Source organism: Macaca fascicularis, chromosome 11 (assembly GCF_037993035.2).
Source record: "Macaca fascicularis isolate 582-1 chromosome 11, T2T-MFA8v1.1".
Lineage (NCBI taxonomy): Eukaryota > Metazoa > Chordata > Mammalia > Primates > Cercopithecidae > Macaca > Macaca fascicularis.
Window position 1 is genome coordinate 58,837,478 of NC_088385.1, and position 26,749 is coordinate 58,864,226.

Genomic DNA, 26,749 nt, shown 5'->3' on the forward strand with positions numbered 1-26,749 from the left:
AGTTAAAACACATTTGTCATTCTTGATGTAGGGAATAGGCCATTGGAGGGTGTCTTGGTCAGCTCTGGCTGCTGCTGCTAAGTACCTTAGATTGATGGCCAGGCATGGTGGCTCCTGCCTGTAATCCCAGCACTTTGGGAGGCCAAGGTGGGCAGATCACTTGAGGTCAGGAGTTCGAGACCAGCCTGGCCAACATGGCCAAACCCCATTGCTACTAAAAATACAAAAATTAGCCAGGCACGGTGGTGCACACCTGTAATCCCAGTTGCTCCAGAGGCTGAGGCAGGAGAATTGATTGAACCCGGGAGGTGGAGGTTGCAGTGACCCAAGATCATGCCACTGCACTCTAGCCTGGGTTACAGAGTGAGACACAATCTCAAAAAAAAAAAAAAAAAAAAAAAAAAATTCCTTGGATTGGGTAATTTATAAACAATATAAATGTAATGCTCCTAGTTCTTGAGGCTAGGAAGTCCCAGATCGAGGGATCAACAGGTTCAGTGAGTGTCTGGTGAGGGCCTGTTCTCCTAGATGGCGCTTTCTGTGTCCTCACATAGTGGAAGGGGGAAACAGGCTCCCTCAAGCCTCTTTTATTAGGGCATTAATTCCATTCATGAGGGCAGAGCCCTCATGACCTAATCAGCCCCAAAAGATCCCATGTCTCAATACTATATCACATTGGGTATTAGGTTCCAACATAGGAATTTTGGAAGGACACCATCATTCAGACCATGATAGAGGGTTTTAAGAAAGGGAGTGATGTGATCCTGTTTGTCTTTTGGGAAAATCACAGTGCTGACTTGAGAAAGGAATTGCAGTGGTGGCAGAGTAAGAAAAGCTGGGAAGGGGCCGGGCGCAGTGGCTCACGCCTGTAATCCCAGCACTGTCAGAGGCAGAGGCGGGCGGATCACCCAAGGTCGAGAGTTCGAGACCAGCCTGACCAACATAGTGAAACCTCGTCTCAACTAAAAATACAAAATTAGCCGGGCACATGCCTGTAATCCCAGCTACGCGAGAGGCTGAGGCAGGAGAATCGCTTGAAACCAGGAGGTGGAGGTTGCAGTGAGCCAAGATGACGCCATTACACTCCAGCCTGGGCAACAAGAGCAAAACTCCGTCTCAAAAAAAAAAAAAAAAGAAAGAAAGAAAGAAAAGCTGGGAAGAACAGCAGGAGAGACAGTGGGTAGAATACTCAGGTTTGTATTGAATAATCAGATATGAATGGTGAGGGAAACGAAAGCTGACTTCAGTTTGGAGTAAAAGAGAGAATCTGGCCGGGCACGGTGGCTCAAGCCTGTAATCCCAGCACTTTGGGAGGCCGAGACGGGCGGATCACGAGGTCAGGAAATCGAGACCATCTTGGCTAACATGGTGAAACCCCGTCTCTACTAAAAAATACAAAAAACTAGCCGGGCGAGGTGGCGGGCGCCTGTAGTCCCAGCTACTCGGGAGGCTGAGGCAGGAGAATGGCATGAACCCGGGAGGCGGAGCTTGCAGCGAGCTGAGATCCGGCCACTGCACTCCAGCCTGGGCAACAGAGCAAGACTCCATCTCAAAAAAAAAAAAAAAAAGAGAGAATCTTAGCCTGGCAGTTTTGCATATGTGTTTGGGGGTTAGGGAAGTTGGTACACAACACTGTCCCCTGGGAGAGGGAACCAGGGATGAAACAGCTGAGCAAGTGGTTTGCCAAGTGGAAAGAGATGTGGGCAGTCTGGGGCCCTAAGAACTGCCATTTTCTTTCTTCACTATGTGCACCTGTTCTGAAACAAGGCGGGGTAAGATAACACATACCCTATGTCTTAGGAGTTGCGTGCAGATGCTATAGGAAACCTGGAGACTTAACCTTCCTTCCTTCTGCCACTCCAACCCGTTCATGCCAGAGATGCCCTGCCATTTTCATCCAAGAGGCCAGATGGTCCCTGGCCTTTGAACAGGACTAGACCCAGAGACCACCTACATTCAATGCAAATAAACTACCTTGATCCTACTGCAAGACCCCCCAGGATCAGATCTTTGGACTGTGCCAGATGAACCATACTGCTAGATTCTCTCTTCTAGGCCCCCGAACACACACAGACACTGTCCCATGGAAATGGTCCGGCAATAGGAGCCACGAAGAAAAACAGCGACTCCCTGCCCAGTCAGCTGCCCACCAGCTGTCCACCGCCCACAAGAGGTGATGTCATGCAACTGGGGGCCCAGCCCCTCATTCCTGACAGACCAGAGAGCCAGGGCCCCAGGCCCTCTCCCTCCCACCTCCCCAGCTTAGAAGCAGTGACAGTAGCCAGTGAGGAACTCCCAGTGAATTATTCATTTCTGACAGTTCTGGGCCCTACTGATGGACAAGGCCCATGTTAGAGCTCTAAGACTCAGAGGGGCCAGCACTAACCCCAGGTGCTCTGACTTCCTCATGGTACCCTAGAGCTTAAGCTGCTCAGTGGAAGACTCAGCTCTCCCAATTTCCTCCACAGGGGGGCCGCTGACTGTTACATAGCCAGGCGAGGGGTTGTCCTGAAGAGAAGGGACGTTACCTAGGCCTTGTCCATTAGCTGGGCCCCCGCTGTCTAAGCCCCCACCCCAGGCCAGCCAGGAGTGTCAGGAGCCAGGGCAGGCAGAGCAAAGGGAGGGATACTGAGAGCTCATTCTGAGAGAGCCTGGCTTGGGAAGAAGGTCCAGATTGAGTACAGATGTCTGAGGAGCCAGAGCGGTGGAGGTTTTGTGGGGAGGCTTCCTGGAGGGAGGAGGAGGGGATGTGTCCTGGTATGAAGCTGCAGGTGGTGTGCAGAACGCTTCCCCCACCGCCCAAGCTTTAAAGGGCTGCAGAAGATAGGATGAGAACAGATGCTAGCCAAGAGACTTAGGCTTAGGAGAAAGCTGTGGAGAGTTGGAGAAGGCAAAGCTTTAGAGGCCTCACATATACTGCCTGGCATGCAAAGGTTAGTACACCAAGAACGCCTGCCAGCAGTCTGCCTTCTCCCTGCTGAATTTCACCTGCAGCAGAAGCAGCTTTGATGCAAAAAACTTCCTAACTGACGCTGTGAGATTCCAGAACTCAGTGACCAAAGTGGAGCTTGGCATCCCAGATGGCCCAGATCCTCTTGGGAGGAAGAAGAGCCGTGGGGGATCCTGAAACAGGGCTGGGATTCCAGGTGGAGTCTTCCAGCCTTTCCGCCTGGCTTGAAGATTTTCCGCCAAGAGACTCATGGCCACCAGAGGGCATCACCACTCCACAGTGTGGCATCCTGGGCTGCGGGGGCCCCTCCTTGGAGAAACTGGGGAGATTGGGAGGGGGAAGCAAGCAGGGACCTCTGAGCTCTCAGGGAGCTACCAGCAGCTGAATTAAACAGTCTTTGGAGTCAAGAGACCTGGGTTCTAGTGGGTTCTAGTCCCTGTTATGATTCTTTCTCTCCCTGGCTTCAGTTCCTCTGTTAAATGAGGGCTTGGACCATACGGTATCCTTTCCAGACCATAAGGCCATTTCTGGCTCTGAAATCCCAGGATTTAAGGAATCACACAAAGGACTTGGTAAAAATTGCACTTCCTGGGTCCACCTTTACTCTGGGGTTCTCTAGGGCTTTCTGCCTAGCAAGAGGAGGAAACAAGGCGTAAATTTCAGTCCTCTGGTGGTGTTTGCTCACTTGGAGGCCCGGAGGTGGACTGTCCTGCATAAACTGGGGAAGTCTGCCTCCGCCTCAGCTGAAGGATGACTGGCTCCACAGGCTGTTAGACACAGGGGCTGGGCCACACCTGTGGCATCCACTTCTCCAGGTTTCAGGCAAGATGTGTCTAGTAGGTAACCCTCTGTGATAGCTGGAGTGGCTCCTTCACAGAGGAGGTTGTGCAAGATGCCCTTTTGCTGGGTCCCTTTGGGGATAAGCAATGGAATGAATGGAATACATATCATTGCCTTTCCACTTTGCGCCTCCCCCCTCCCACCCCCCACAGATGCCGTCTGTCAGGAGCAGGCAACAGACGGTCCCGGGGTCCATCTGTGCTAATGCTTCACAATAGAGTCCCATGTTTCCCCACCGACACCCCCTCGGCCCCTCAGCTGATGGCCACTTGGTGGTGCCAAGGCGGGAGGTGGGAGGAGGGAGAAGAAGGCACTAAGAGAGCTACCTCTTAGCTCCTGGCAGTCCTCAATCCACCCCGGCCCCCCACCCAACAAGCATCCTGCCATCTGGACTTGTGCAATCACTAAGGGGCGGAAAAGCACCCTCTTCCACCCACACCTCTTGTAGGGGATGGGGGCCTAGAGGACTGGGGGTGGGGAGGAGAACACAGAGTCAAGGAGACTAGAGAAGAAGGAAGAAGAAAGAAGACTGAGCCAGGCACGAGAACTGAGACAGGCAGGAGGCAGAAAGCCTTTCCTGGCCTCGCAGGTGGACGTGGCCATTGCCCCTCTGTGCTCCTTATGCCACGTGTCTAACGCAGCACATGTGCAAGGTACCACTCCCTACCAGGCCAAGAGCCTCTGTAACCCCAGGGCCCAGCCAGTACCTGGCACAGAGCAGGGCTTAAATGTTGGATAACAGCACAGAGTGGTTAGATTGCAGGCTCTGCAACCAGGCTGTCTGGCTTTGAATCTCAGCTCTGCCGCTGAGTGACTTAGGGCAAGTTACTTATCTTCTCCGGGCCTCAGTTTCCTCATCTGTAAGGGAGGATAATGGTGCTTATTTCGTAGGGTTGTTATGAAGACCAAGTGAGTTAATGCATGTATGTAAAAGGACACACAGAACAAACAGTGTGCATTGCACATGGTAAGTGCTCAATAAATGTTAACTGTGAAGGCATAACAGATTTGGGAAGACTGGGGGAGGAGGGGACAGACAGGGGCACCGCATTGCCGCCTCTGCTTCTTGGTCGATGGGTGCTGGGACATGGAGTCCCCAGCTTGTGCTGCTGACGCCCTGTGGTGGCTAGCCGCTCTTTAGACACCAGACGCTGCCTTCCACTTCCTCCTCTCACTTCTTATTCGGGCACCACTGACGACAGAGACTTCGGCTGGGCCATTCCCGCCTCTCCTACCGCCTGGCAGCCATGGTAACAGCCTGGGGGATGGTCCCTACGATGGGGTCAGAGAACGGCTGAGCATGGCCATCCCCCCCGCAGCCCTGAACTCCGATTCGGCCTGGGCTCATCCCAACCTCCTGAGTCAAGTCCATAGTAAGCGTCTGTCTGCTGGGAAGGGGGATCTGGGCCTGGCATCAGGAGCTGAGGAAAGGTGTGTTCAGCAGGGATCACTCAAGCCCCTCGGAGGGGATAGGCCAGAATTAAGCCTACTGCTTTCAGGGTTTCCATCTCTTCCCTTTCTCCTAGACGTGGGAACAGGGGGCAGCCTCTTTCAGCTCTTCTGGGGCAGCTGTGTCAAGGGAAAATCCTGGGCCCTCTCACTCCCTGGGGGCTTCTGTGCAGAGTTCAGGGAGTCTCCTCCCTCCTCTGTCCGGCCTCCACCCCTACTGCTGCGCAGCCCCGCTGCCTCTCTCCCTGCCCTAGAGTCTCCTGCAGCCCCCTGGATCTCCTTGACTCTCCCCACCTCCCTGACTCCCCAGGCTTCCTACAGTGACCTCTTACCGTGCCCCGCTCCATGAATCGCCAGAGCTATCCTTACCTAAATGTCAAACCTTGCTCAACGTCCCTTCACAGACCCCTCCAGGTATCACGCAGCCCCGAGCCCCGCCCTGGGGGCCTCATCCCGCCCCCTCGCGTCCGCTGCTCGGTTTCCCCCACCGAGCGCCCAGCTCCCGCAGTTTCCCGGGCCGTCGAGCGCCGTGGGCGGGGCTCCAGGGCGGCTGCGCCCCGTGGGGAGGGTCCTGCGTGCTGGGGGCGAGGCCACCCGAGGCCGCTCCCCGCCCGCCCCCAACCCCGCCCCCCTCTCAGAGCCTATAAAGGGAGGTGACGGAAGGCTCGCCCGGCTGGCATCCCCGAGCGGAGCCACCGCCGTCTCCACCCGGCGCCCGGCGCCGAAGCCATGACCCTCCGCCGACTCAGGAAGCTGCAGCAGAAGGAGGAGGCGGCGGCCACCCCGGACCCCGCCGCCCGGGCTCCCGACTCGGAAGTCGCGCCCGCAGCTCCGGCCCCGACCCCGGGACCCCCTGCAGCAGCCGCCACCCCTGGGCCCCCAGCGGACGAGCTGTACGCGGCGCTGGAGGACTATCACCCTGCCGAGCTGTACCGCGCGCTCGCCGTGTCCGGGGGCACCCTGCCTCGCCGAAAGGTGCGTCCCCCGCCCGCCTTCAGGACCTGCTTAGCCCCACTCCGTCCCCCTACAGGGCCTGCTGACCCCGCAGTGCCCTCTCCTCGGCGTCCGCGGAGTCCCCCACCCACCTTCTTCCCCGCTGGGTGCCTCGACTCCCCCGCGTTCCCCGCTGCTCCGAAGACTGTGGCCCTCGCCTGCACACCGTGCCCAGGCTCGGTGGCTCTCAACTCCTCGCCCTATACGCGCCGCCCCATCGCGCCCCCTCTCTCCCTCCTTGACTCCTCCCGGCACCCCCCTTATCCTACTCGCTCCATCTGGCTTTCTGCTCCCCATGCCCCGCCTCCTCGTGGCCAGGTGTCCTGAATCCCCAGGATCCCCTCGCCCCAGGGGCAGAGACGGCCCTAGACAAGTTGAAGGTCTGAGAGCCCCCGGTGGGAGAGGTGGGCCGGTGGCCGTGCCGCGTGCGTTCTCACCCTGAGGAAGTGCGTGGGGCGCCGCTGACTCCGGAGAGCACACCCTTCCGAGGGGACTCCCCGATTCCTGGGCTCGGGGCCTGCCGCCTGGCCCCACGTCTGATGTTCGGGGCGCGAGGGCCACAGCTCCCTGGACTTCTGCCGGAACCGGACGTAGTGGGAGGGGTCGCAGGGAGCCCACGGGGCAGGAAGGATGCGGGCCGCGCCTACCTCGGAGTCTCCCCTCCGCCAGCCTCTTCCTCTGGCCCCAGGGGACCTGAGGCTCAGAACCTACACACCACCAGGTTAAGGAGAGGGGCCTGGTGGCCTTTCCTCACCCAGCCACCCTCCTTTGCCCCTGGCCCCCAGCTAGCCCCCACACAATGAACAGCTTGTTGAGAATTTGCATTTTATGAAAATCATGTTGAAAGACAAAGGGGTCTCTCTGTGCTGCCCAGTCCTTCCTCCCTGGCCATTTGGGAACTGTCCCCACCCCTGAGGCCAATCTGGTTCTGACCCTTCCCTTCCTTGCCTTGGGCAGCTTGGGGGGAGGGTTAGCAAAGGCACAGACCAGAAAGGCCCTGGGCTGTGCAGGCTCCAAAGGAAAGGGCTGCTCTGGGACTGGACCTCCTCCAAGGACCAAAAAGTTAGGGAGGGTAAGAGACTAGTTTATCAAGGACCCTGAAGAGACAGGAACCTTCATCTCTCATCCTTCCCCCACCCCCCTGCCCCAAAAGAACTCCCGATCTCGCTCCTTTAGTGAGACTTACTGACAAGTTTGACATCTAAGATGTTTTGTCCCAGAAAGCACAAAATGTATGACAATGGAGAGAGACCCAGGTGTAGCTGGGCACAGCTGGTCACCTGCAGCTGGGATCCACAACTGGTCCCTGAAACGGGCTGTACCTTAGGAGACCTGGCACCTATGTCCCCACATTCTGGCTGGGATTGCCAGCCCTTCAGGCCGGGGTCCCTGACCCTAGCCCTCCCAAGCCACTGTCTGTAGCTGAGAAATTAGATGGAGAGACCCAACTGGCAGAAGGTCCTCGGAGCACCTTGATAGGTGAGCCCAGGGGACACCTATCCTCTGAATCCCACTGGGGAAGAGCCCCTGCCTCAGCTTTGGGAGTCTGGATGGCCTGAGCCTCTACAGACATGGGCCCTCGGGATGGAGACCATTCTAGAATAATGATCTCCCCACCCACTGCCAGTGTGGAAACCAACAAGGGCTTAGAGGTTCATGGATCTGGAACCCAGGAGGATGGTTGTGTCCCTGCAATCTCAGGTATGAAGGTAAGGCCGTAGAGAAAGTTGGGGAGTGGTGCCAGTAGTGACACTTGGCAAATAGTTGTACCAGCACCAAAGCAGGTGTGGATGTGGAGTTGCAAGAGGCAAACAGGAAGTGGGTCGCTGTGTCCAGGGTAGCACTCTCAGCATCTGCTCAAGGACAGTCCTGCCTCACCTGCTCCTTCTGACCATCTTCCTGCCCAGGGCTCAGGATTCCGCTGGAAGAATCTCAGCCAGAGTCCTGAACAGCAGCGGTGAGTCACCAGCACCCAGCCCCTGCCATGGTCCAAAGGGGTGAGGTGCTGGGTTGGGCGGTGCCAGGACAGCATCTCAGCCTAGCAAGGGTAGTCATTCTCCTAGCCTTTAAGCATGGCTCCCCCGCTGAGAGTGAGGGGCAGGTGGGGGTGTGGGCTGTGTGAAGGGGGTGGCAGAGAAAGGAGGTAGGGACTTTTGAGTCATTAGGTGCTCTTCAACCCACCCCCAGTCCCTGCCAGTTACCCCTCCCTGGGGAGATCTGGATGAACGGATGTGGGAGGTGGGAGGGGGTGTAGGCAAAGCCTATGGGGAATGTCCTAACCCAGGCCTCCTGGGCTCCCCTGAGCCCTCCCAACCTTGGCAAACCCCATGGGCCCAGACCTTAGCCAGGCTGTGTCCAGCTGCTTGGGGCTGGCTACCCCTGCCTCCAGAATGTCAGTCCTCTTCTGGTCCCAGCCTGTGGCAGCCCTCTAAGGAGGGATCTGAGTGTGGGCAGAAGTTTCCCTTCTCTACTCAGTTTCCCTTCTCGAGTATACTCATGTCCCATCCCTGATTTGGGCTTGACTTTCTCTAAAATGGATCAGCAACTGGCCTGCTGGCCAGATTGGCCTGTTTGGCCCTTGAGCTAATAATTTTTAAAGAGTTATAAAAATAAAAACAAAGAACAATATATGACAGAGATCATAAGGGGCCTGCAAAGAAAGCCTAAAGCATTTACCATCTGGCCCTTTGCAGAAAAAGTTTGCTGACCCTTCCAAAAAACCCTAGAACATTGGGGTAGACGCCGAACTCCCAGCCACCCTGCTCCCTGCCCCAGTAGTACAGAGAGAGGGGAAAGGCCTGCTGTTCAGAGCGAGAGGGGCTCGAGTTGGAGTCGGGAGGTGCTGCTCAGCATTTGGGGGAATATCTGGGTCAGGCTGGGAGTGGAGGAGCCTGGTCTCCAGGGCCTTTCCGAGGCTGAGCTACTTGAAGGGGCCTTTGGAGGCTGCTTTAACTGTGCCTCTGGCTGGGCAGGAAGGAAGGGGGTGGGAGTGGGCAGAGGAAACTCTGGGCTCCCCCAGCAGGCGAGGATCTGGAGCGGCTCCAGACCATTGTGTCCAGCGGGCAGGCCTTCAGTGCGGGAAGGGGCGGCCTCGAGGCTCCCCTCCCCCAGCCCCCACATCTGGTGGGCTGGCCCCAGCACAGCTGGGAGGAGCAGCTGTGGTCTTGCTGAGCCTCGTGACTGGCCTCTGGGGGTGGGGCCAGTCCTCTCCCCAAAGCTGTGGAACAGAGGAGGCTCCAGGCTGTGGCTGAATTTGGGGCCTTAGCTAGTCAGTAAGTGGTACTGTAGGGCTCACTGGAAAGCTGGGGTGTGGCTAAAAAACTCAGCCGGCCCGTCCTTCAGGGGACCGGCCCTTCTCTGTGCTTCCCTCCCACCACTAGAGGCTGGATTGGTTCTCTGTGGCTCCACGAGGCTGATTTCAGTTGGGTATGGGAAAGACATTCCAATAATCTGTGAGGAGACTGAGCTGTCACTGGAGACTGAGTCCTGCTGGAATGTTCTAGACCAGTGGCCAATATCCAGGGAGGCCCAAGCTATGGGACTGCTACACCTTTTAATCCTGATTGTCTTGACCCCTGTGTTTCTTGCAGGAAAGTGCTGACGTTGGAGAAGGAGGATAACCAGACCTTCGGCTTTGAGATCCAGGTGGGAGAAGCTGCACACAGGGGTCGGGGGGTTGAACGGCCAGCCTGAGGGATGCATGGACTTGTCCCAACCCTGAGCTGAGGGTCCCCTTGTCCATTACAGACTTATGGCCTTCACCACCGGGAGGAGCAGCGTGTGGAAATGGTGACCTTTGTCTGCCGAGTTCATGAGTCTAGCCCTGCCCAGCTGGCTGGGCTCACACCAGGTGGGGCCTGAGCCCAGGACACCCAGGTCTGGGAAGGGGATATGACCTTACTCCCAAGCAGAGGGGGTGAGAAATCTCTCCTGAAATCAATTCCTCTTCCTTTTCCTTCTTTGAGAAGGCCAGAGAGAAGAAAGATAGAATCAGGGCTTTGGATCTAGGCAAATTTGCCATGTACTGTGTGATCTTATATACAGCTCCATCTACAAAATGAGGGTAATAATGCATCCAAACATCACAGTGCGGCAAGGGGATTCCCTGGGCACAGAGCCAGGGCCTAACTAATGGTGGATGCTGCTGCTGCTGCTCTGATTCCTCCCAGCAACCTGGCAGTCAGCATGGGCAGGAGCTGGGGAAGAAGGAACATTCCATTAGGTCTGCTTGATATTGGGGATCAGGCCAATCCTGCCCCCAAATGGACCCGACGCTGAGGAACTGATGTTACTCCCTTTAAAACAATTAACAACTTTTTTTTTTTTTTAAGAGACAGGGCCTCACTCTGTCACCCAGGCTGGAGTGCAGTGGCATGATCATAACTCACTATAACCTTGACCTCCTGGGCTCAAGCAATCCTCCTCTTGCCTCTGCCTCCCAAAGCAATATGTTACTTCCTCTAACAAGGAAATTATGCCTCAATAGGAGACCCCTGGATTGAGCAGATCTAGAGTCCCCAGGTTCCAGGAAGGGCAGCCTGAAACTGTATGAATCAATCCCCCCTCCACCATCCTTGCCCCTAAGCTCCTACCTCCTTCCCACTTACCAGCAGCCCGTGCTAGCTATCATAGTCCATTTTCTGTTACTATAACAGAATACCTGAAATTGGGTAATTATAAAGAAAACAGGTTATTTAGCTCATGATTCTGGAGGCTGGGAAGTTCAAGACTGAGTGGCTGCATCAGGCGAGGGCCTCATGCTGCATTCTGACATGATGGATGGCATCTAATGGCAGGAACGCCTGCAAGAGTGGCGAGTAGGCACATGCAAAAGAGACAAAACATGGGTGATCTTGCTTTATAGCAACCCACTCACCAGGTAGCTAAACCAGTCCTGCCAGAGCAAGAACTCACTCCCCAAAAACAGCATGAATCCCTTGATTGGGTGGATCCTTCATGGTCCAAATGCTGGAGTACAATGGCGTGATCTCAGCTCACTGCAACCTCCGCCTCCCGGATTCAAGCAATTCTCCTGCCTTAGCCTCCCGAGTAGCTGGGATTACAGGCACCGGCCACCACACCCAGCTCATTTTTGTATTTTTAGTAGAGATGGGGTTTTGCCGTGTTGGCCAGGCTGGTCTCGAACTCCTGACCTCAGGTGATCCACCCGCCTCAGCCTCCCAAATTGCTGGGATTACAGGAATGAGCCACCGCGCCCGGCCCCAAATGCCTCTTAAAGGTCCTACTGTCTCTCAACACTGTTACATTGGGGATGAAGCCTCAACATGAGTTTTGGGGACAAACCATATTTAAATGGTAGCAGTAGCCAAGTAGTATACTACAACTTCTCAAGGTAGTTTCACATCCACTCTCCTTCCCCATCATCCCTGAAGCAGCCACAGCAGGGATCCATACCCCTTTTTACAGATGGGAATGGAGCCCTCAGATGGAGCACACCACGCTTGAGGTCAGGAGGCTCTGCAGTGGTGCAGGGTAGCAGAACTATCCCTCTAGGGGCCAGTCATTCCCTGTGCTTCTCTCCCACCACCAGAGGCTGGACTGATTCTCTGTGGATCCATGAGGCCCTGCCATGCCTGGGGCCAGGGTTGGTTCCCAGCTGGATGCTGCTCACCTGCCCTTCCCTAAATTGACTGGGTCTTATGGCCAGCGTGGACTAGACAGAAATAACCAACTCTGAGGGCAGCCCAGGGTCCTGGGTTGGCTTAGCCTTGGGACAGAGCTTGAGGGTAGAGTGAGGGTGTTGGGTGTGTGAGGTCCCCGCCCTTTGGCTGGGGTGCTGGGCCTGGACAACCTGGTAGTCACTACAGGCCCAGAAGAATGGCTGTGGTTCTGTGTGTTTGGATCTAGTATGAGAGATGTCAGAGGAAGTCTACCGAGAACCATGAGAAGTTGGAGGAGGGAGTTCGGGAGTTTTCCTTGGAGTTACTACCCACTCCTCTCCCCTTTCTGGCTAAGGTAGGATGCTGGAATTCTAGCATGCCCCATGGAGCAAATCTAACCCCCTTGTCTGCCTGGCAGGGGACACCATCGCCAGCGTCAATGGCCTGAACGTAGAAGGCATCCGGCATCGAGAGATTGTGGACATCATAAAGGCGTCGGGCAACGTTCTCAGGTATGTCTGGGAGCCGAGGTGCCTGAGAACTCCTGAGCTCAGCCTCTTGGTATTTCCTCAGCCTGTGGCTCACTCAGCCTTTGATTCCCCAACCTCAGACTGGAAACTCTATATGGGACATCAATCCGGAAGGCGGAACTGGAGGCTCGTCTGCAGTACCTGAAGGTAGGGAAACCCAGATAATGTCCAGCCTCCACCCTCCTCTTCCCAAGCCTCTGCCCTGTGGGGGGTCATTTATATCTGAATCTCCTTTAACTGAAGGTTTCTTCTGTCTACTCCCTGACCCCTTGTCTGTACCCACGTCCTGCTAGTTTCCTGCTAGCTTGTGACAGTGGGGTGGGGACTGTCTCTTGCAGCAAACCCTGTATGAGAAGTGGGGAGAGTACAGGTCCCTAATGGTGCAGGAGCAGCGGCTGGTGCATGGTAAGTAGATCCCGGGGTGTGAAGGGCCACTTGTTCTGCTCCAGATCCCCCATCTGTGCTACCCCCTCAGAACTGGCGGGTTCTAGTAAAGAAAGGTTTACTAGTAAACCTCCACAGTAAAGCAAGGTTTGTTGAGCTACTACTTCTTTGGGTACTGCCGCACCCACATTTCTGGTTATTCTCACACTAGCCCTCTGCAGGTAGTGTCATCTTCACTGTACAGAGGGGAACACCAGGGCTCAAAGAGTGTGTGTCAATTCTTCCCGAGGCCCTTTTGTGCTAAGCGGCCCCCATAAGGATCTAAGTGATAATTCCTGATTTGCGGGTGAGGGAAGTAGGGTCTCAGGGTTGTGCCTGGCCAGGGCCACAGAGATAGATGGTCAGCAGGACGGAGTGGGGATGCCCCATCCATGCCCTCCGATCCTTTGCGGAGGACACTACGGCCCAGGCCTGACCCACCCCCCACCTCTCCCGTCTCTGCGCAGGCCTGGTGGTGAAGGACCCCAGCATCTATGACACGCTGGAGTCGGTGCGCTCCTGCCTCTACGGTGCGGGCCTGCTCCCGGGCTCGCTGCCCTTCGGGCCTCTGCTCGCCGTGCCCGGGCGTCCCCGCGGAGGCGCCCGACGGGCCAGGGGCGACGCCGACGACGCCGTCTACCATACGTGCTTCTTCGGGGACTCCGAGCCGCCGGCGCTGCCGCCCCCGCCGCCCCCGGTCCGCGTCCTGGGTCCGGGCCCCGCTGAGACCCCTGCAGTGGGGCCGGGCCCTGGGCCGCGGGCCGCATTAAGCCGCAGCGCCAGTGTGCGGTGCGCAGGCCCTGGCGGGGGCGGAGGTGGGGGCGCGCCGGGCGCGCTCTGGACTGAGGCCCGCGAGCAGGCCCTGTGCGGCCCCGGCCTGCGCAAAACTAAGTACCGCAGCTTCCGCCGGCGGCTGCTCAAGTTCATCCCCGGACTCAACCGCTCCCTGGAGGAGGAGGAGAGCCAGCTGTAGGGGCGGGGGCGGGCAGGGAGGTATTTATTTATTTATTCGCAACAGACAGCGCTAAAAGAGGGGGAGGCCGAGCCAAGAGGACCCCAGGAGCCCAGAGCAGCGGGAGAAGGTCGTTGCTAGCCTCAGCCCACCGGGTCGATTCCTGGCTGGTGTCTGCTGAGGGAGTGGGGGGCCCAGACCCTTCTCTTCTCCTCCGCCAAACCACAGTGGGAGCTGGGGCAGGGGGAGAGCCAGGAAATCGGGGGCCAAAGATGGGGGTGCTTGCCTACAGTCTGCATCTGTAGTGCCTTGTGGGGTATCCAGGAACACCCTCCCAGCAGGGGATGGGGACCTTGTCCCATGAAGCCCTCTCCTTAGCTTTACTTGCTCCCCCGCCCTTAGCCTTGGGGAGAAATGGCCCGTGGTGGGCTGACCCCCCACCCTCCACACACAGTTCCATGACCCAGCGGGCCTCCAGGGGCATCGGGTGCTGGTCCTCCTCCCTCCTGGCCTCGACCCCTAAGGGCTTCGCCCCTCCCAGGGGCCTGTAACTAAGTCGGGTCCTGCCAGGCAGGGGGCCTGTGTTCTGTGCCCCTTGGGGGACAGGAACCGGCAAGTTCAGGTGGGGTGGGGACAGCACAGACTGTTCCACCGTTCTGCATATTGTTGCTTCTGAACCACAAACTGTATAAAATGGATGGTTTTTTGCATCTGTGTCAGTGTGGTGACTGCCTGAGGGGGAGGATTGGGCTGGGGCAAGCTCTGACTCCACCATCCCAACCCCCGCCCAACGCACACACGTCTTGTTTTCTTGCAGCCTGAAGCCAGGGAAATAGGCTGGGAGATTTAAACTTACATGTATGGGCCTGAGCTGGAGGCCCCACACTTCTTCACAGCTTGAGCCTCCCTCCCCAGATACCCAAGCAGGTGGTGGCCAAGGCTTACCTCAAGTCCTCAGCCATCCCTGTAGAAATACGTGTGCTTGGCACGCCTTCCCAGCTTCTGAGGTCTCCCTTGAGGGGCACAAGCCAGATCTGCAGGGACTTGAGGCATTACCACCTGGCCTGTGACGGGCCCAATCACGGATCACCCTGTTGTTCTAGCAGTCTTCAGCGGTTTCCCATAATCCCAGGATGAGATTGATTTTTTTTTTTTTTTTTTGAGGTGGAGTCTCCCTCTGTCACCCAGACTGGAGTGCAGTGGCCCCATCTTGGTTCATTATAACCTCTGTCTCCCGAGTTCAAGTGATTCTCCTGCCTCAGCCTCCCGAGTAGCTGAGATTACAGGCAGGCGCCACCACACCCAGCTAATTGTATTTTTAGTAGAGACGGGGGTTTCACCATGTTGGCCAGGCTGGTCTCGAACTCCTGACCTCAGGTGATCTGCCCGCCTTGGCCTCCCAAAGTGCTGAGATTACATGCATGAGCCACCGCGCCCGGCCTCCCGGGATGATATTCTGACCCCTGCTGGCCTCTGCTTCTCACTCCCTGCTCTGGCTGCGCTGCTGGCTGTACTTGGCACACTTCAGACCCCTTCTATCAGGGTCTCTGCACTTGCCCCTCCCACAGATGGCTCCTTCAGTCCTCAGCCCTGCCTCCTGAAGACCTTCCCACCCAGTGGGAAATACAGTCATACCCTCCTCTGTGACAGCTCTGTTTTATTCCCATCAGATTATGCATCGCCATCCGGGACTGTCTTGACTTTTATGGGTTTATCTTTGCCTGCCCTCCCCACCCAGGAGGATGCACGCTTCTTGCAGCAGTGCTCAGGAGCCTTTTCTGTCTTCACTGCTTTATTCTTGCCTGATGCTAGCACATGGTAGACCCTCAATACAGCGTGTGCCGACATAGTATGTGCTCAAACATCTCCAAGTGGTGGTCACGACCTCTTTGAAGTGACCTGTCTGGGGTCATACAGCAAACTAGTGGCAGAGCTGGGCCTGGGACTTGAGGCCCCTGCTCCAGTGCTCCTCCCCGGGAGTAACCAGTGTGCAAGGGGTGGCTTTGAGTGAGGTCTGAGCAGACCCTCCCCGCCTGTCCTGCACCATGGTTCTTGCTTTTTGAGTGGGTCCCGTTTCTGTTTCTTCTTTTGCTCCTTGAGCATCCCTTCTGCACACAGCAGTCAGCGTGATCTTTTCAAAAAGGAAACTGGATCACAACCCTCCTCTGCTTAAACCCATTATGCCTTCCCCTGGAATAAAAGAATAAGGTCCAAACTCTTTACCATGGCCTATCCATAACACATCCCTCTGGGGAGACAACACCACAGCATCCCTTTCTCCAGGCTGACAGCAACCACACAGGCCCAACAGTTTGGTAACTGGGAGTCTTTTGTGCAGTATCTAACCTCTGCAACTATATCCTGATGCCCTGCATGAATTTCTCTAGAATTTGGTCTGTGCCTCTCCCTCTGATCTCAAATTGTTTCTCCTTCCAGGTCACTTGTTACATCTAAGCCACACTATCCTTTCTGCTCCTATTCCTCAAATATGCCAAGCTCTCTCCTGCCTCTGGCCTTCGCCCATGCTGTCTTCTCTGCCTGGAACACTCTTCTTTGCAAGAATGATTTCTCTATCCTCAAGCCTCAGCTGAAACATCACCTCCTCAGAGAGGTTTGCCTGATTGAATAGGAAGTAGTTCCCTGACCCCATTATTCTTTATTTTGAGTCATCTGGGGTTTTTGTTTGTTTGTTTGTCTGTTTTTTGAGACAGAGTTTCACTCTTGTCATCCAGGCTGGAGTGCAACCTCAGCCTCCTGAGTAGTTGGGATTACAGGCGCCCACCACCACACCCAGCTAATTTTTGTATTTTTAGTAGAAATAGGGTTTCACCATGTTGGCCAGGCTGGTCTCGAACTCCTGACCTCAGGTGATCCACCTGCCTCAGTCTCCCAAAGTGCTAGGATTACAGGCATGAGCCACCACGCCCGTCTATTTTCTTTTTTACTTCATAGCACTTTCTCCCAATTGGGAATCGCACTGACTTCTTTTGTTTCTGTCTTGCCTTTGTGAGGGCAGGAACCCAGCCTTGTTTGAAGTTGCACCTCCAGGGCCTAACAGAGCCTGGCACACAGGAGGGGCTCGGAGGGGCTCTATTAACTCATGCCGATGAGTGAATGCCTCCTTCGGGCCAACCCTGCCTGGGGTAACCACCACCTCCCCACCTCTGAGCCCCAGGAGCTGGGTGAGATGTCCCCTCTTCTGCTCCATCTGTAGCTGGCATCTGTAGGCCCTTCTCTCAAAATCCCTTTGGGGCTGGGTGGCAGCCCCAGCAAGAGCGCCTGCACCTGGCCACCCTGTCCTCCCCAGTCCCAGGAAGGGAGGACATTTGATTAAGAAAATGGAGCTGCCCCAAACTCCCTGTTTGAACAGCTGCTCTGTGGCGATGACAAACATTGGCTCCCAGAGGCTCAGGTCTAGGGGAGGGGCCCCCTGACACCTTTGTTCCCAGATCCCAAGGCTGCCAGGATACCAACTGCCTGGGCATAGCCTGGCACCTTACAGGGGGTGGAAGGCTGCAGGGGCCTCCCTAGACTCTCCCCCGAGTAGATTCCAAGTCCCTTGGCCATCAGTCTGTCCCTACCCCCTGCCATGTAGCTAGTCCCAGGAGTGATGTCGGTGCCCCCTCACCCAGGCTGATGGGGACTCCTGGCCAGCCGTGAGTTCGTAGGGGAGGGTGAGGGGTGCCCAGGGCGGGGCTAGATCCCACCTCTCAGCTGATGGGATGACGGCACCAGCACAGCAGCCTCCTGCCGTGTAGGTGGGTGACAGGGAGTGACTAATGTGCGAGCTGCGATGCTAAAAATTAACCCAGGGATCGTGTTTGGCGGAGGGGGTGGGGGTGGATGGGAAAAGGAGCAGGGACTCAGAATACTGTGTGGTCGGTATTCCCCCTGCCCTGCCACCCCTCCTTCACCTCCCACCAGCCTTCTGCTCCTTTAAGCCTCAGGGAACTCTGTGGGAGCCCCTCCCCCATGCTAGGCCAGAAGGGGCTCCCAACAATTCCAGGGGAGGACAGAGGCCTCCACTCCAGGCTTCATGCATGGTCAGGGGAGGGACATGGCCCTGCTGATAGGGTTCTGGTCTGAGGTCCCCACAGAGCCCTGCAGAAGCAGCCAGTGCACCTAGCAAGGGCAGGTTCCCATCATCAGGCTGGGGGTGGGCAGTGGGGGTGGCAGCTGCACTACAAGAAAAGAATAGGTGGCCGGGTGCAGTGGTTCATGCCTGTAATCCCAGCACTTTGGGAGGCTGAGGCAGGTGGATCACCTGAGGTCAAGAGTTCAAGACCAGCCTGGCCAACATGGCGAAACACCATCTCTTCTAAAAATACAAAAATTAGCCAGGCATGGTGGTGGGTGCCTGTAATCCCAGCTACTCGGGAGGCTGAGGCAAAAGAATTGTGTGAACCTGGGAGGCGTAGGTTGCAGTGAACCAAGATAGCACCGCTGCACTCCAGCCTGGGCAACAGAGAGAGACTCCGTCTCAAAAGAGAAAAAAAAAGAAAAGGATAGGTGACTTCTGTGTCGCTATGTGCTGGGCTAACACTTCCACATCCATTACCTTACTGAGACCTCACAGTACATCTGAAAGCTGTGTATCACTCTATTTGACAGATAAAGAGACTGAGAATTAGGTGAAGGCAGCATAGCTGGCGCCTGGCAAGGCCAGGATGCTCTCATGCCTGTTTGTCTCTACAGCTTAGGGTGGTGAGAAGGAAGTCTTCCTGGAGGAAGAGGTGTGAGGACAGGGTGGAAGAGATGGTGCAGAATGAGCTGAGCCTCTCAGGCTAGGGGCCTCACCTGTGGAAAAAGAGGTGTTGGTGTGGTGGGTATATGAGAGGTAGGACCTGAAAGAGTAGGTCCGAGGTTTGCCAGGGAGCAGTAAGAGGAGGGGCCAGCCCAGAGAGCTCTCGGTTCCATGCATGCGGGTGTTGTGCTGAAGGGAGGAAGAGCAGTCCCGCCTAAGGGGAGCAGAGCGGGGCTCTGGAGACTTGGTGGGGTCCACAAAACAGGGGAGGAGGGCTTGAAGAAGAGCTTTGCTAACACATGTGGGAAAACTTATTAGAAGGAGTGAACCTCCGAACCCTCCCATTTCCCCTGGAAACCAAACCAGAGACCTTGCGCTGAATGGCAGCAGAAGGACAGCAGGAGGCCCTTTCTGCTGCCCAGCCGGAGCTCATGCGGCTGGGAAGTGAGGGAGGCTGTGGGATTCCCCAGCTCAGGAGAGACGTCAGGCTGGCGGGCTGGGAGGCTGCCTGGTCCTGCACTGACGGGTGGATGAAATGACCGTAACTGGGGAGTGATGGGCTCAGAGAAGTGAGACAGAAAGGAAGCCGGGGGCTGTGGAGGGGCCAGGGGAACCCAGGAGAGTTCCTCAAGAGAGTAAAACAGCCAGAGTGCAGCGGTGTGCTGACCCCTGGTGGGGACCCCGGAACACTGCGCCTCTCGGAGCCCGGACCATACCAGGTGGAGAGGGAGACAGAGCAGGGCTCTCCCATCAGCCAACCGCTGGGAGCAGCCTCCCTCCCTCCTTAGAGCCCACCTCTTCAGCCCTTCCTCAGCCTGCTGCAGGCTCGTACAAAGTGGAGCCTCCCCTGAACCCCACAACCATTTATCTGAAGTGTTCAGACACCCTCCCAACGCTTCTGGTCCCCAGGGCCTCTCCTCACCCCACCACCCAGATTGTGGGCTCCCAAGGGAGTGAACCCCATCTCACGCCAGCACTGATCGAAGGCAGGTACGTCTGCATGAATGAATGAGCAGTTGAGTTCAGAACATCTACCTAAATAACTAAATGACTCCAACCAACAGATCTTCTCTGCACAGAGAACCCTGTGTGGTATGAAAGCTCATGGACTGGGGTTGATGCGGAGAGGAAATATACTTTTCAACTGTAGGATGCAAGAGTGTTTTTATTATTTATTTATATTTTATTTTTATTTTTAGAGATGGGTCTTGCATGCAATCAATATGGGGACTTCCCAGGAGCAGGAGACCACCAGGTTGCCTAAGACACATGAATTTTTGCTTTCAGGGACACCTCCTAAGCTTCAGTGATCCTTCCATCTTGCAGTTTGCCTTTGTGGGGAGAACACACAAATTTATGCAAAAAGTAAAAATGCAAATACTGCCTCTGGGTCTCTTTCCCAGTTACTCCCCTACAAAATCACTTAGCCTTTGGTGTCTCACAGTTGATCTGGTCCACTCAGCAACCCACAGAGTGACAGCCCACCCAGGTCCCAGCATACATAGCTTCTTCTGGAGCCCCCCAAATCTCACTCTAATTGAGGGCTTGGCACGAGCCACTGTCTCTGAGGAGTGTGGTCTCTGGGCAAATAAGGCAAGACCAGTGGTTGGCAGCTACAGCAGTCAGTAGGGTGGGGAACATTTAACAGCAGATAGGGCTGTACTCCTACCCTTGCCATTCTTTTTTCCCTTTCCCTCCCCCTTGCAATTCTTTTCTGTTTTTTGTTTCTTGAAACAGGGTCAGCTGGGTGCGGTGGCTCACGCCTGTAATCCCAGCACTCTGGGAGGCTGGGATCACTTGAGGTCAGGAGTTCAAGACCAGCCTGACCAACACGGTGAAACCCAGTCTCTACTAAAAATATATAAATTAGCCAGGTGTGGTGGCACATGCCTGTAAACCCAGCTACTGGGAAGGCTGAGACAGGAGAATCGCTTGAACCTGGGAGGTGGAGGTAGCAGCAAGCAGAGACTGGGACACTGCACTCCAGCCTGGGCAACAGAGGGAGACTCTGTCTCAAGAAAAAAAAAAAAGAAACAGGGTCTTGATGTGTGGTCCAACCTGGAGTGCAGTGGTGTAATCATAGCTCACCGAAGCCTCAATCTCCTGGGTTTAAGCGATCCTCCCACCTCAGCGTTCAGAGTAGCTGGGACTACAGGCCTGTGCCACCACGCCAGGCTAATTTTTGTATTTTTTGTAGAAAGAGGTTTTGCCATGTTGTCCAGGCTGGTCTCAAACTCCTGGGCTCAAGCAATTCTCCTAACTCGACCTCCCAAAGTGCTGGGATTACAGGTGTGAGGCACTGCTCCTGGTTCCCTTGAGATTCTGATCCAGGAGTTCTAGGGTGGGCTGGGGCATTGGTATTTTTATTTTATTTATTTATTATTTTTTTTTCTTTTTTTTTTTTTTGAGACGGAGTCTCGCTCTGTCGCCCAGGCTGGAGTGCAGTGGCCGGATCTCAGCTCACTGCAAGCTCCGCCTCCCGGGTTCACGCCATTCTCCGGCCTCAGCCTCCCGAGTAGCTGGGACTACAGGCGCCCGCCACCTCGCCCGGCTAGTTTTTTGTATTTCTTAATAGAGACGGGGTTTCACCGTGTTAGCCAGGATGGTTTCGATCTCCTGACCTCGTGATCCGCCCGTCTCGGCCTCCCAAAGTGCTGGGATTACAGGCTTGAGCCACCGCGCCCGGCCGGCATTGGTATTTTTAAAGCACCCTAGGTGCTCAGTGAGTCTTTATTGAAAGGATGCTGACTCAAGATGATTCTGGAGACCTCTGAGCTTCCTCCCACACAGATCCTTAGGGCTCTAAATACTGGCCGAACTCGGCCCCCTGAGGCTGTGTCTTCTTGGGGAGTTAAGGACCTGTGCCTCCCACTGGCCCGGAACCACTTTCTGCTTCCTGGTGTAAGCTTTGGTATGGATGGTGGCCGTATCCCTAGAGACTGGGAGCTGTTAGAGGGCAGGGATCCTAGCTGACACATCTGCGTCCTCGCCTTGGTTGGAGGGGGTATGGGTGGGGGCGAGGGAGGAGATGGGGGCGGGGCTCATCACAGTGTCCAGCCCCTGCCGGCTGGCTGGGTGTCGCCAGTACTCAGGGGCGAGGTGGGGGGAGAGGAGGCGGGGCTGGGGCGCACAGCCGGAGGGGGATCCCTGCCGGAGGCTGCTCTTTACGGGTTCCCGTCTATACCAGAGTTGGGGCTCAGCTCGGAGACATGGGACAGGTGGAGGTGCTAGGGGTTGGAGCCCCACGCGCTGCTCAAGAGGCTGCAGGCTGGCCTTCAAGGCCTGGGCTAGACTGCAGCGGTTGGGGGCTGGCGGTGCTGCTCGGGTGGAGTCCGCCGGGCGCCGCCCTCCCTCTCCACCCTCTCCCGCCCCGGGGCCGGGAGGCTATGGGTTGAGCTGCAGAGGCCAGCTCCCTCCTGGGCGTGCCGCCGCCGCGATTCGGGTGGGAGCGCAGAGGGGGCCTCGGGGTTGTGCTTTGCTGGGATCTGGGAAGGAAGTAAGCGGCAGCGCCGGAGTGAGTAACCGCCTTCCGAGGCAGCTAGTCCCGCCGCCTCAGGAAGTCCCGGCGCCATAGCGCACCGCCGCCCGCCACGCCGGGACCTTCCCCTCGCACTAGCCCGCCCCCACCCCGCCTCCATCTCGCGCTCCCAGCCGCAGACGCGGGCGCTTCTGCACGCTCAACCCCTCACCCACGGAGACGCTCAACCTCTTACCCACGCAAACCCCGGCCCGCCGGTGACCTCCCTTGAGGCTCCTCCTTCTGCTCTGGCCCAGCCCATCCCCTGCTGCTGCTCCTCCTGCCCCGGCCCAGCCAGTCCACCGCCCTCCCATCCCCAAGGCCTCGAACCCCAGCCCGCCGAGCCGCTCCTCACTGGGTGCTGTGGTTCCCCGCTGCAAAGGGGCGGGTCCCGGTAGGGGGCGTGGCCCGGCCGACTTGCGGGGCGGCGGCGCCCTCTGTCGGCAGACTCGGGAACTGCCACACTCGTCACCCCGCCCCCGGCCCTGCTCCCAGACCCGCCTGGACCTCTCTGCCAGCTCCCCTCTCTCCAGGACATGCGCCTGCAGGAACGTGCAGAGGTCCGTCCTGGCCCCAGCCATGCCACGGGCTGTCTGAGAGAGAGTCGCAGCCTCTCTGAGGCTTGGCTTCCTTTCCTGTGAAATGGCTGTGGTGAGGAGCAAACGCTCAGCAGTGAAGAAGGACACTTTGTAACCGCAAAGGAGCCTGTGAGTGTGAGGTATGGTTGTTATCAACGCTAAGGGTAGTCTCTTGCCTTCTGCGGGGGTGACGACCATCCTTCTCTCTGCTCCAGCCCCACAGTGGAAGGAGAGCATAAGTCACCTCCAGAGATTATCACATGTGGTGGATTGCCTTCAGTCGGCCAGACAGGTGGCTCACCAACACTTTGGGAGGCCAAGGCCAGAGGATCTCTTGAGCAGAAGTTCAAGACCATCCTAAGCAACATAGCCACACCTCGTCTCTACAAAAAATTTTTTTTAATGATTTGAGTGTCGGTCGGGCGCAGTGGCTCACACCTGTAATCCCAGCACTTTGGGAGTCGGAGGCGGTCAGATCACGAGGTCAGAAGATAAAGACCATCCTGGCTAACACGGTGAAACCCCGTCTCTACTAAAAATACAAAAAATTAGCCGGGCGCGGTGGCGGGCGCCTGTAGTCCCAGCCACTCGGGAGGCTGAGGCAGGAGAATGGTGTGAAACCGGTAGGCAGAGCTTGCTGTGAGCCGAGATCTCACCACTGCACTCCAGCCTGGGGGACAGAGCGAGACTCCCTCTCAACAACAACAACAACAACAAAAATGATCTGATGTCTCTAGTCACAGCTACTCGAGAGGCTGAGATGGGAGGCTCACTTGAATCCTGGAGTTCCAGGCTGCAGTGAGCCGTGATTGTGCCACTGGCCACTGCACTCCAGCCTGGGTGACAGAGTGAGATCCTGTCACAAGAAAGAAAGAAAAAAAGAAAGAAAGAGAGAAAAAAAAGAAACAACCAAAAAACTAGAAACAGACAAACCTGGATTTAGGGCCTTGCTCTGTGACTTTGTATTTCCACCCTTGAGCAAACCACACAAGCTCTACCTTTCTCAGCCTCAGTTTTCTCTTCTGCAAAATGGTGGTAATGACAGGAATACCCACTTCACAGGCAGCGGTGAGGCCCTGCACACAGCCCAGTGCATGCTGGTTAGGCCTCTCCTTTTGCTTCCTGAGCCTGCAGGAGCTCTGCCTTCTTCATGCACCACGTGGTAAGGAAGGAGCTGGAGGCCTCCGCCTCTCGGACCTTGCTCACTGCTCGCTGCTTTTTTTTTTTTTTTTTTTTTTTTTTTGACAGAGCCTTGCTCTGCCCAGGCTGGAGTGCAATGGCACAACCTCGCCTCTCTGCAACTTCCGCCCCACGTTCAAATGATTCTCCTGCCTCAGCCTCCCGAGTAGCTGGGATTACAGGCGCCTGCCACCACGCCCGGCTAATTTGTTATATTTTTAGTAGAAATGGGGTTTCGCCATGTTAGCCAGGCTGGTCTCGAACCCCTGATCTCAGGTGATCCACCTGCCTCGGTCTCCCAAATTGCTGGGATTACAGGTGTGAGCCACTGCACCCGGCCTTTTTCGGCACTGCCCTTAACCACATGGGCCTCATTGTTCTTCCGGCATACCCAGACTTTCCCCATCTCAGCGCCCTCCCACTCGTCCTGTGTTTCCATGGGCTTTCCCCGGGTAGGGGCCTTTCTTTCTCTAGCTTTGCTGAGGTCCCTGCTAATTTGTCGCCTCCTCGGAGAAGCCCTGTCTGGCCGTTCCGTATCGCTAGCGCCCTCTATCGTTCTCTAGCAGCTCACCCGGTTCTGTTTTTCTTCATTTTACTTCTCGTTGTGTGCCGTTCTCTTACATATGTTTTTGTCTTTATCCCTCCCATGGAAGTCACCTCCATGAAAGGACGGGGCTTTCCGAGGTTCTTTTCCTCTGTGGTTCCTAGAAGAGGGCCTGGCACATAGCCTGCCTTGGCTAGCTTTTTGCGTGAATATGAAGGGATCCACCTTCCTCCCTTATAAGAGGTAGCAGTACCTCCTGTTACCAGCAGAGGGCACCACCGCACAGCACTTGGGGGCCGCAGGGGCTCCTGCTGGGACGGGAAATATTTATAAAGCCCATAGGCCTCTCCTCCCATAATGTGGGCGCTCCACAGCTGGGACCGGAAGCAGGAGGGCCCCCTGCGCTAATCTGCCCTGGCAGCACTGAGCTGGCACGCCCTGGGTGCATCACCCGGTGTACTCTGGTGCCCAAGGTCGGAATACCCTCACTGGTGGCTTGGACACACCCCTGAGCAGCTGATGCTTCTGTACAGATCACACCCCGTCCCGGGCTCTCAAAATGAGGGCAATGACATGAGCCACACTGCTCGCTCACGGGTTTGCTGTGAGGTCGGGACAGGAGTGCAAATGTTTTATGAATGTAAACATGGGACAAATATAATTTATTGGTAGTACAGCAGATTGACAACAAAAGAGGAGAGAAGATAAAGTATTTAAAGGGAATTGCAAGGCTAAATGAAGGTGGGAATTAAGACAGTGAAGGAGAACGAAGAAGTTAAAAATAACAATTACCTTTCACCAAGAGCTTATTAGGAGCCAAGGCAGAGGAAAGTGATCTCCAAACATTGTCTAATTATAGCCAACACTTACATGGTGCTGACCTCATGCCAGGAACTCTTTAAGTGCTTTATGCATAAAAACTCACTGGATCCTCACAACAACTCAGGGAGGTAGGTCATATCGCTGTCCCGTTCTACACGAGGAAACTGAGGCCCAGACAGCTTAAGTGACTGGCCCAAGGCCACGTAGATAGACAGGGCTGGGCAATCTGCCTCCTGGAATGTGCTCTTAAAGCCCCACGGTCACAGCCACACCAAAAGGGAGATATTATTATTTTCATCCCATTTCCCAAGCAATAAACTGAGCTCAGCAGATGTACAAAGCCTGCGTCAAGCCACACTGAGAATATGTGTATTTGAGCCCAGCTTTACCACCCACCAGACTAGGCCTGCAGGAGCTAGGAGAGGGCTTCAGGAATGTGCATAGGTTCTCTCAGAGGGGCAGCAGCAGACATACCCACTCTGCCTCTGAGGGTGGAAGAGAGGGTGAGAGCACAGAGGCTGGGCAGGGCTGATGGGGTTGAGGAAGAGGCTGCTTGGTGGCCTCAACTCCATGGAAGGAAGGTGGCCAGGCATCTTCTGGACAGGAAGTGAGGGGTGTGTTGACAGGCACAGTGGCTGTCCACAGGGATTCTAGCCAGAGCTGTGGGCTCCCCACAAATCTCCACAGGGAGACTAGGGACTGAGGGGCAGGCCTTACAGTGGGAGGTAGGAGCAGCCCCATCCCTACCACAAGTGCCCCTAAGCCCCGCCCCGACTTCCAGCCAGTTACATAAGCTGCTGCATACCCAGGCCTGGAAATAGCTGAGGCTGTACTGGCTGGGCTAGGAGACGTGATGAATGGTCCCCAGGAGCATCAGCTGACCACTCTGTGCTCCTGAAGTGACCTGAGGGCCTGCCAGCAGCTCGGGTTACCCAGCTCTCCCTGGGAGGCAGCCCTGCCTGGTCTGCTGAGGATGGCTCTCATGTGATTCTGTGTCTGGACATTTATGGTTCGAGCGCCTGTGGAATGGTCCCTCTCCCAAGCCGGAGCAGCTAAGGCAGCTCCCAGCCACGCCGTGCCCACTGGCAGCCTCCAGATGCTGGCAGCCAGGGCATTGCCCAGAGCAAGTACTTGGATCTCTGCAGACAGTCAGCACTGGGAGGGCTGAGAGCTTTGCTGCTCTGGGTCCTGTGCTAAGGGCCTCCAAGAAAAGAGGAAGAGGAGCCTGAGAAACTCGGGGTGCACGTGGGGACTGCAGGTGTCATTACAGGGCTGCATTCCACCCACATCCCCATGCCTCCTGTTTCACAGCCCACTCTGTCACTGAACTCGTGGCCCTGGACACAGGGGGGCACCCACATACTCTGATGCCCACTGCAGAGGGCAGAGCCACACACCCCCCCAGGGACTAGGAATATGCACCCTTACTTCTGAGAGTACCATGGCTAGGCTCAGGAGTATAGGAGGGCATTCTCCCAGCATATGGTGACCATATGTTAAGAATTACGATTGTGTTGATCAGGTGCAATGGCTCACACCTATAATTCTAGCACTTTTAGAGGCTGAGGTGGGAGGATCGCTTAAGTCCAGGAGTTTGAGACCAGCCT

The 26,749-nt window shown here is 56.1% G+C and overlaps 1 protein-coding gene and 3 long non-coding RNA genes across 7 annotated transcripts; 1 reads left to right on the forward strand and 3 right to left on the reverse strand.

Annotated features, from left to right (window-relative positions):
• Nucleotides 1-3,635: 3,635 nt before the first annotated feature.
• Nucleotides 3,636-6,809, reverse strand: LOC123567517 (uncharacterized). Its single transcript, XR_010579401.2, has 3 exons — nucleotides 6,670-6,809; nucleotides 4,498-5,062; nucleotides 3,636-3,861 (listed from the first exon to the last, which is right to left on the reverse strand). It is a non-coding gene; the product is annotated as an uncharacterized lncRNA (long non-coding RNA).
• On the forward strand, nucleotides 5,915-14,468 carry TAMALIN (trafficking regulator and scaffold protein tamalin). 3 transcript variants are annotated; one of them, XR_012420264.1, is made up of 8 exons: nucleotides 5,915-6,214; nucleotides 8,140-8,189; nucleotides 9,823-9,877; nucleotides 9,980-10,082; nucleotides 12,272-12,360; nucleotides 12,459-12,530; nucleotides 12,677-12,788; nucleotides 13,274-14,468. XR_012420264.1 is itself a non-coding variant. In XM_065524229.1 (8 exons), exons 1-8 carry the CDS (start codon nucleotides 5,969-5,971, stop codon nucleotides 13,777-13,779), a joined length of 1,188 nt encoding a protein of 395 aa, XP_065380301.1. In that variant the 5' UTR covers nucleotides 5,915-5,968; the 3' UTR covers nucleotides 13,780-14,468. The 3 variants fall into 3 exon arrangements, 2 of the variants coding, with proteins under 2 accessions (XP_065380301.1, XP_065380302.1); XM_065524229.1 differs by having other exon boundaries at nucleotides 12,722-12,788; XM_065524230.1 differs by lacking the exons at nucleotides 5,915-6,214; nucleotides 8,140-8,189 and adding an exon at nucleotides 9,434-9,504 and having other exon boundaries at nucleotides 12,722-12,788.
• Nucleotides 14,469-19,649: 5,181 nt separating this feature from the next.
• On the reverse strand, nucleotides 19,650-20,719 carry LOC141408061 (uncharacterized). The gene is made up of 2 exons (XR_012420266.1): nucleotides 20,591-20,719; nucleotides 19,650-19,833 (listed from the first exon to the last, which is right to left on the reverse strand). It is a non-coding gene; the product is annotated as an uncharacterized lncRNA (long non-coding RNA).
• Nucleotides 20,720-21,200: 481 nt separating this feature from the next.
• On the reverse strand, nucleotides 21,201-22,403 carry LOC107126823 (uncharacterized). 2 transcript variants are annotated; one of them, XR_012420265.1, is made up of 2 exons: nucleotides 22,350-22,403; nucleotides 21,201-21,987 (listed from the first exon to the last, which is right to left on the reverse strand). It is a non-coding gene; the product is annotated as an uncharacterized lncRNA (long non-coding RNA). The 2 variants fall into 2 exon arrangements; XR_010579399.1 differs by having other exon boundaries at nucleotides 22,216-22,403.
• Between the last annotated feature and the right edge of the window lie 4,346 nt (nucleotides 22,404-26,749).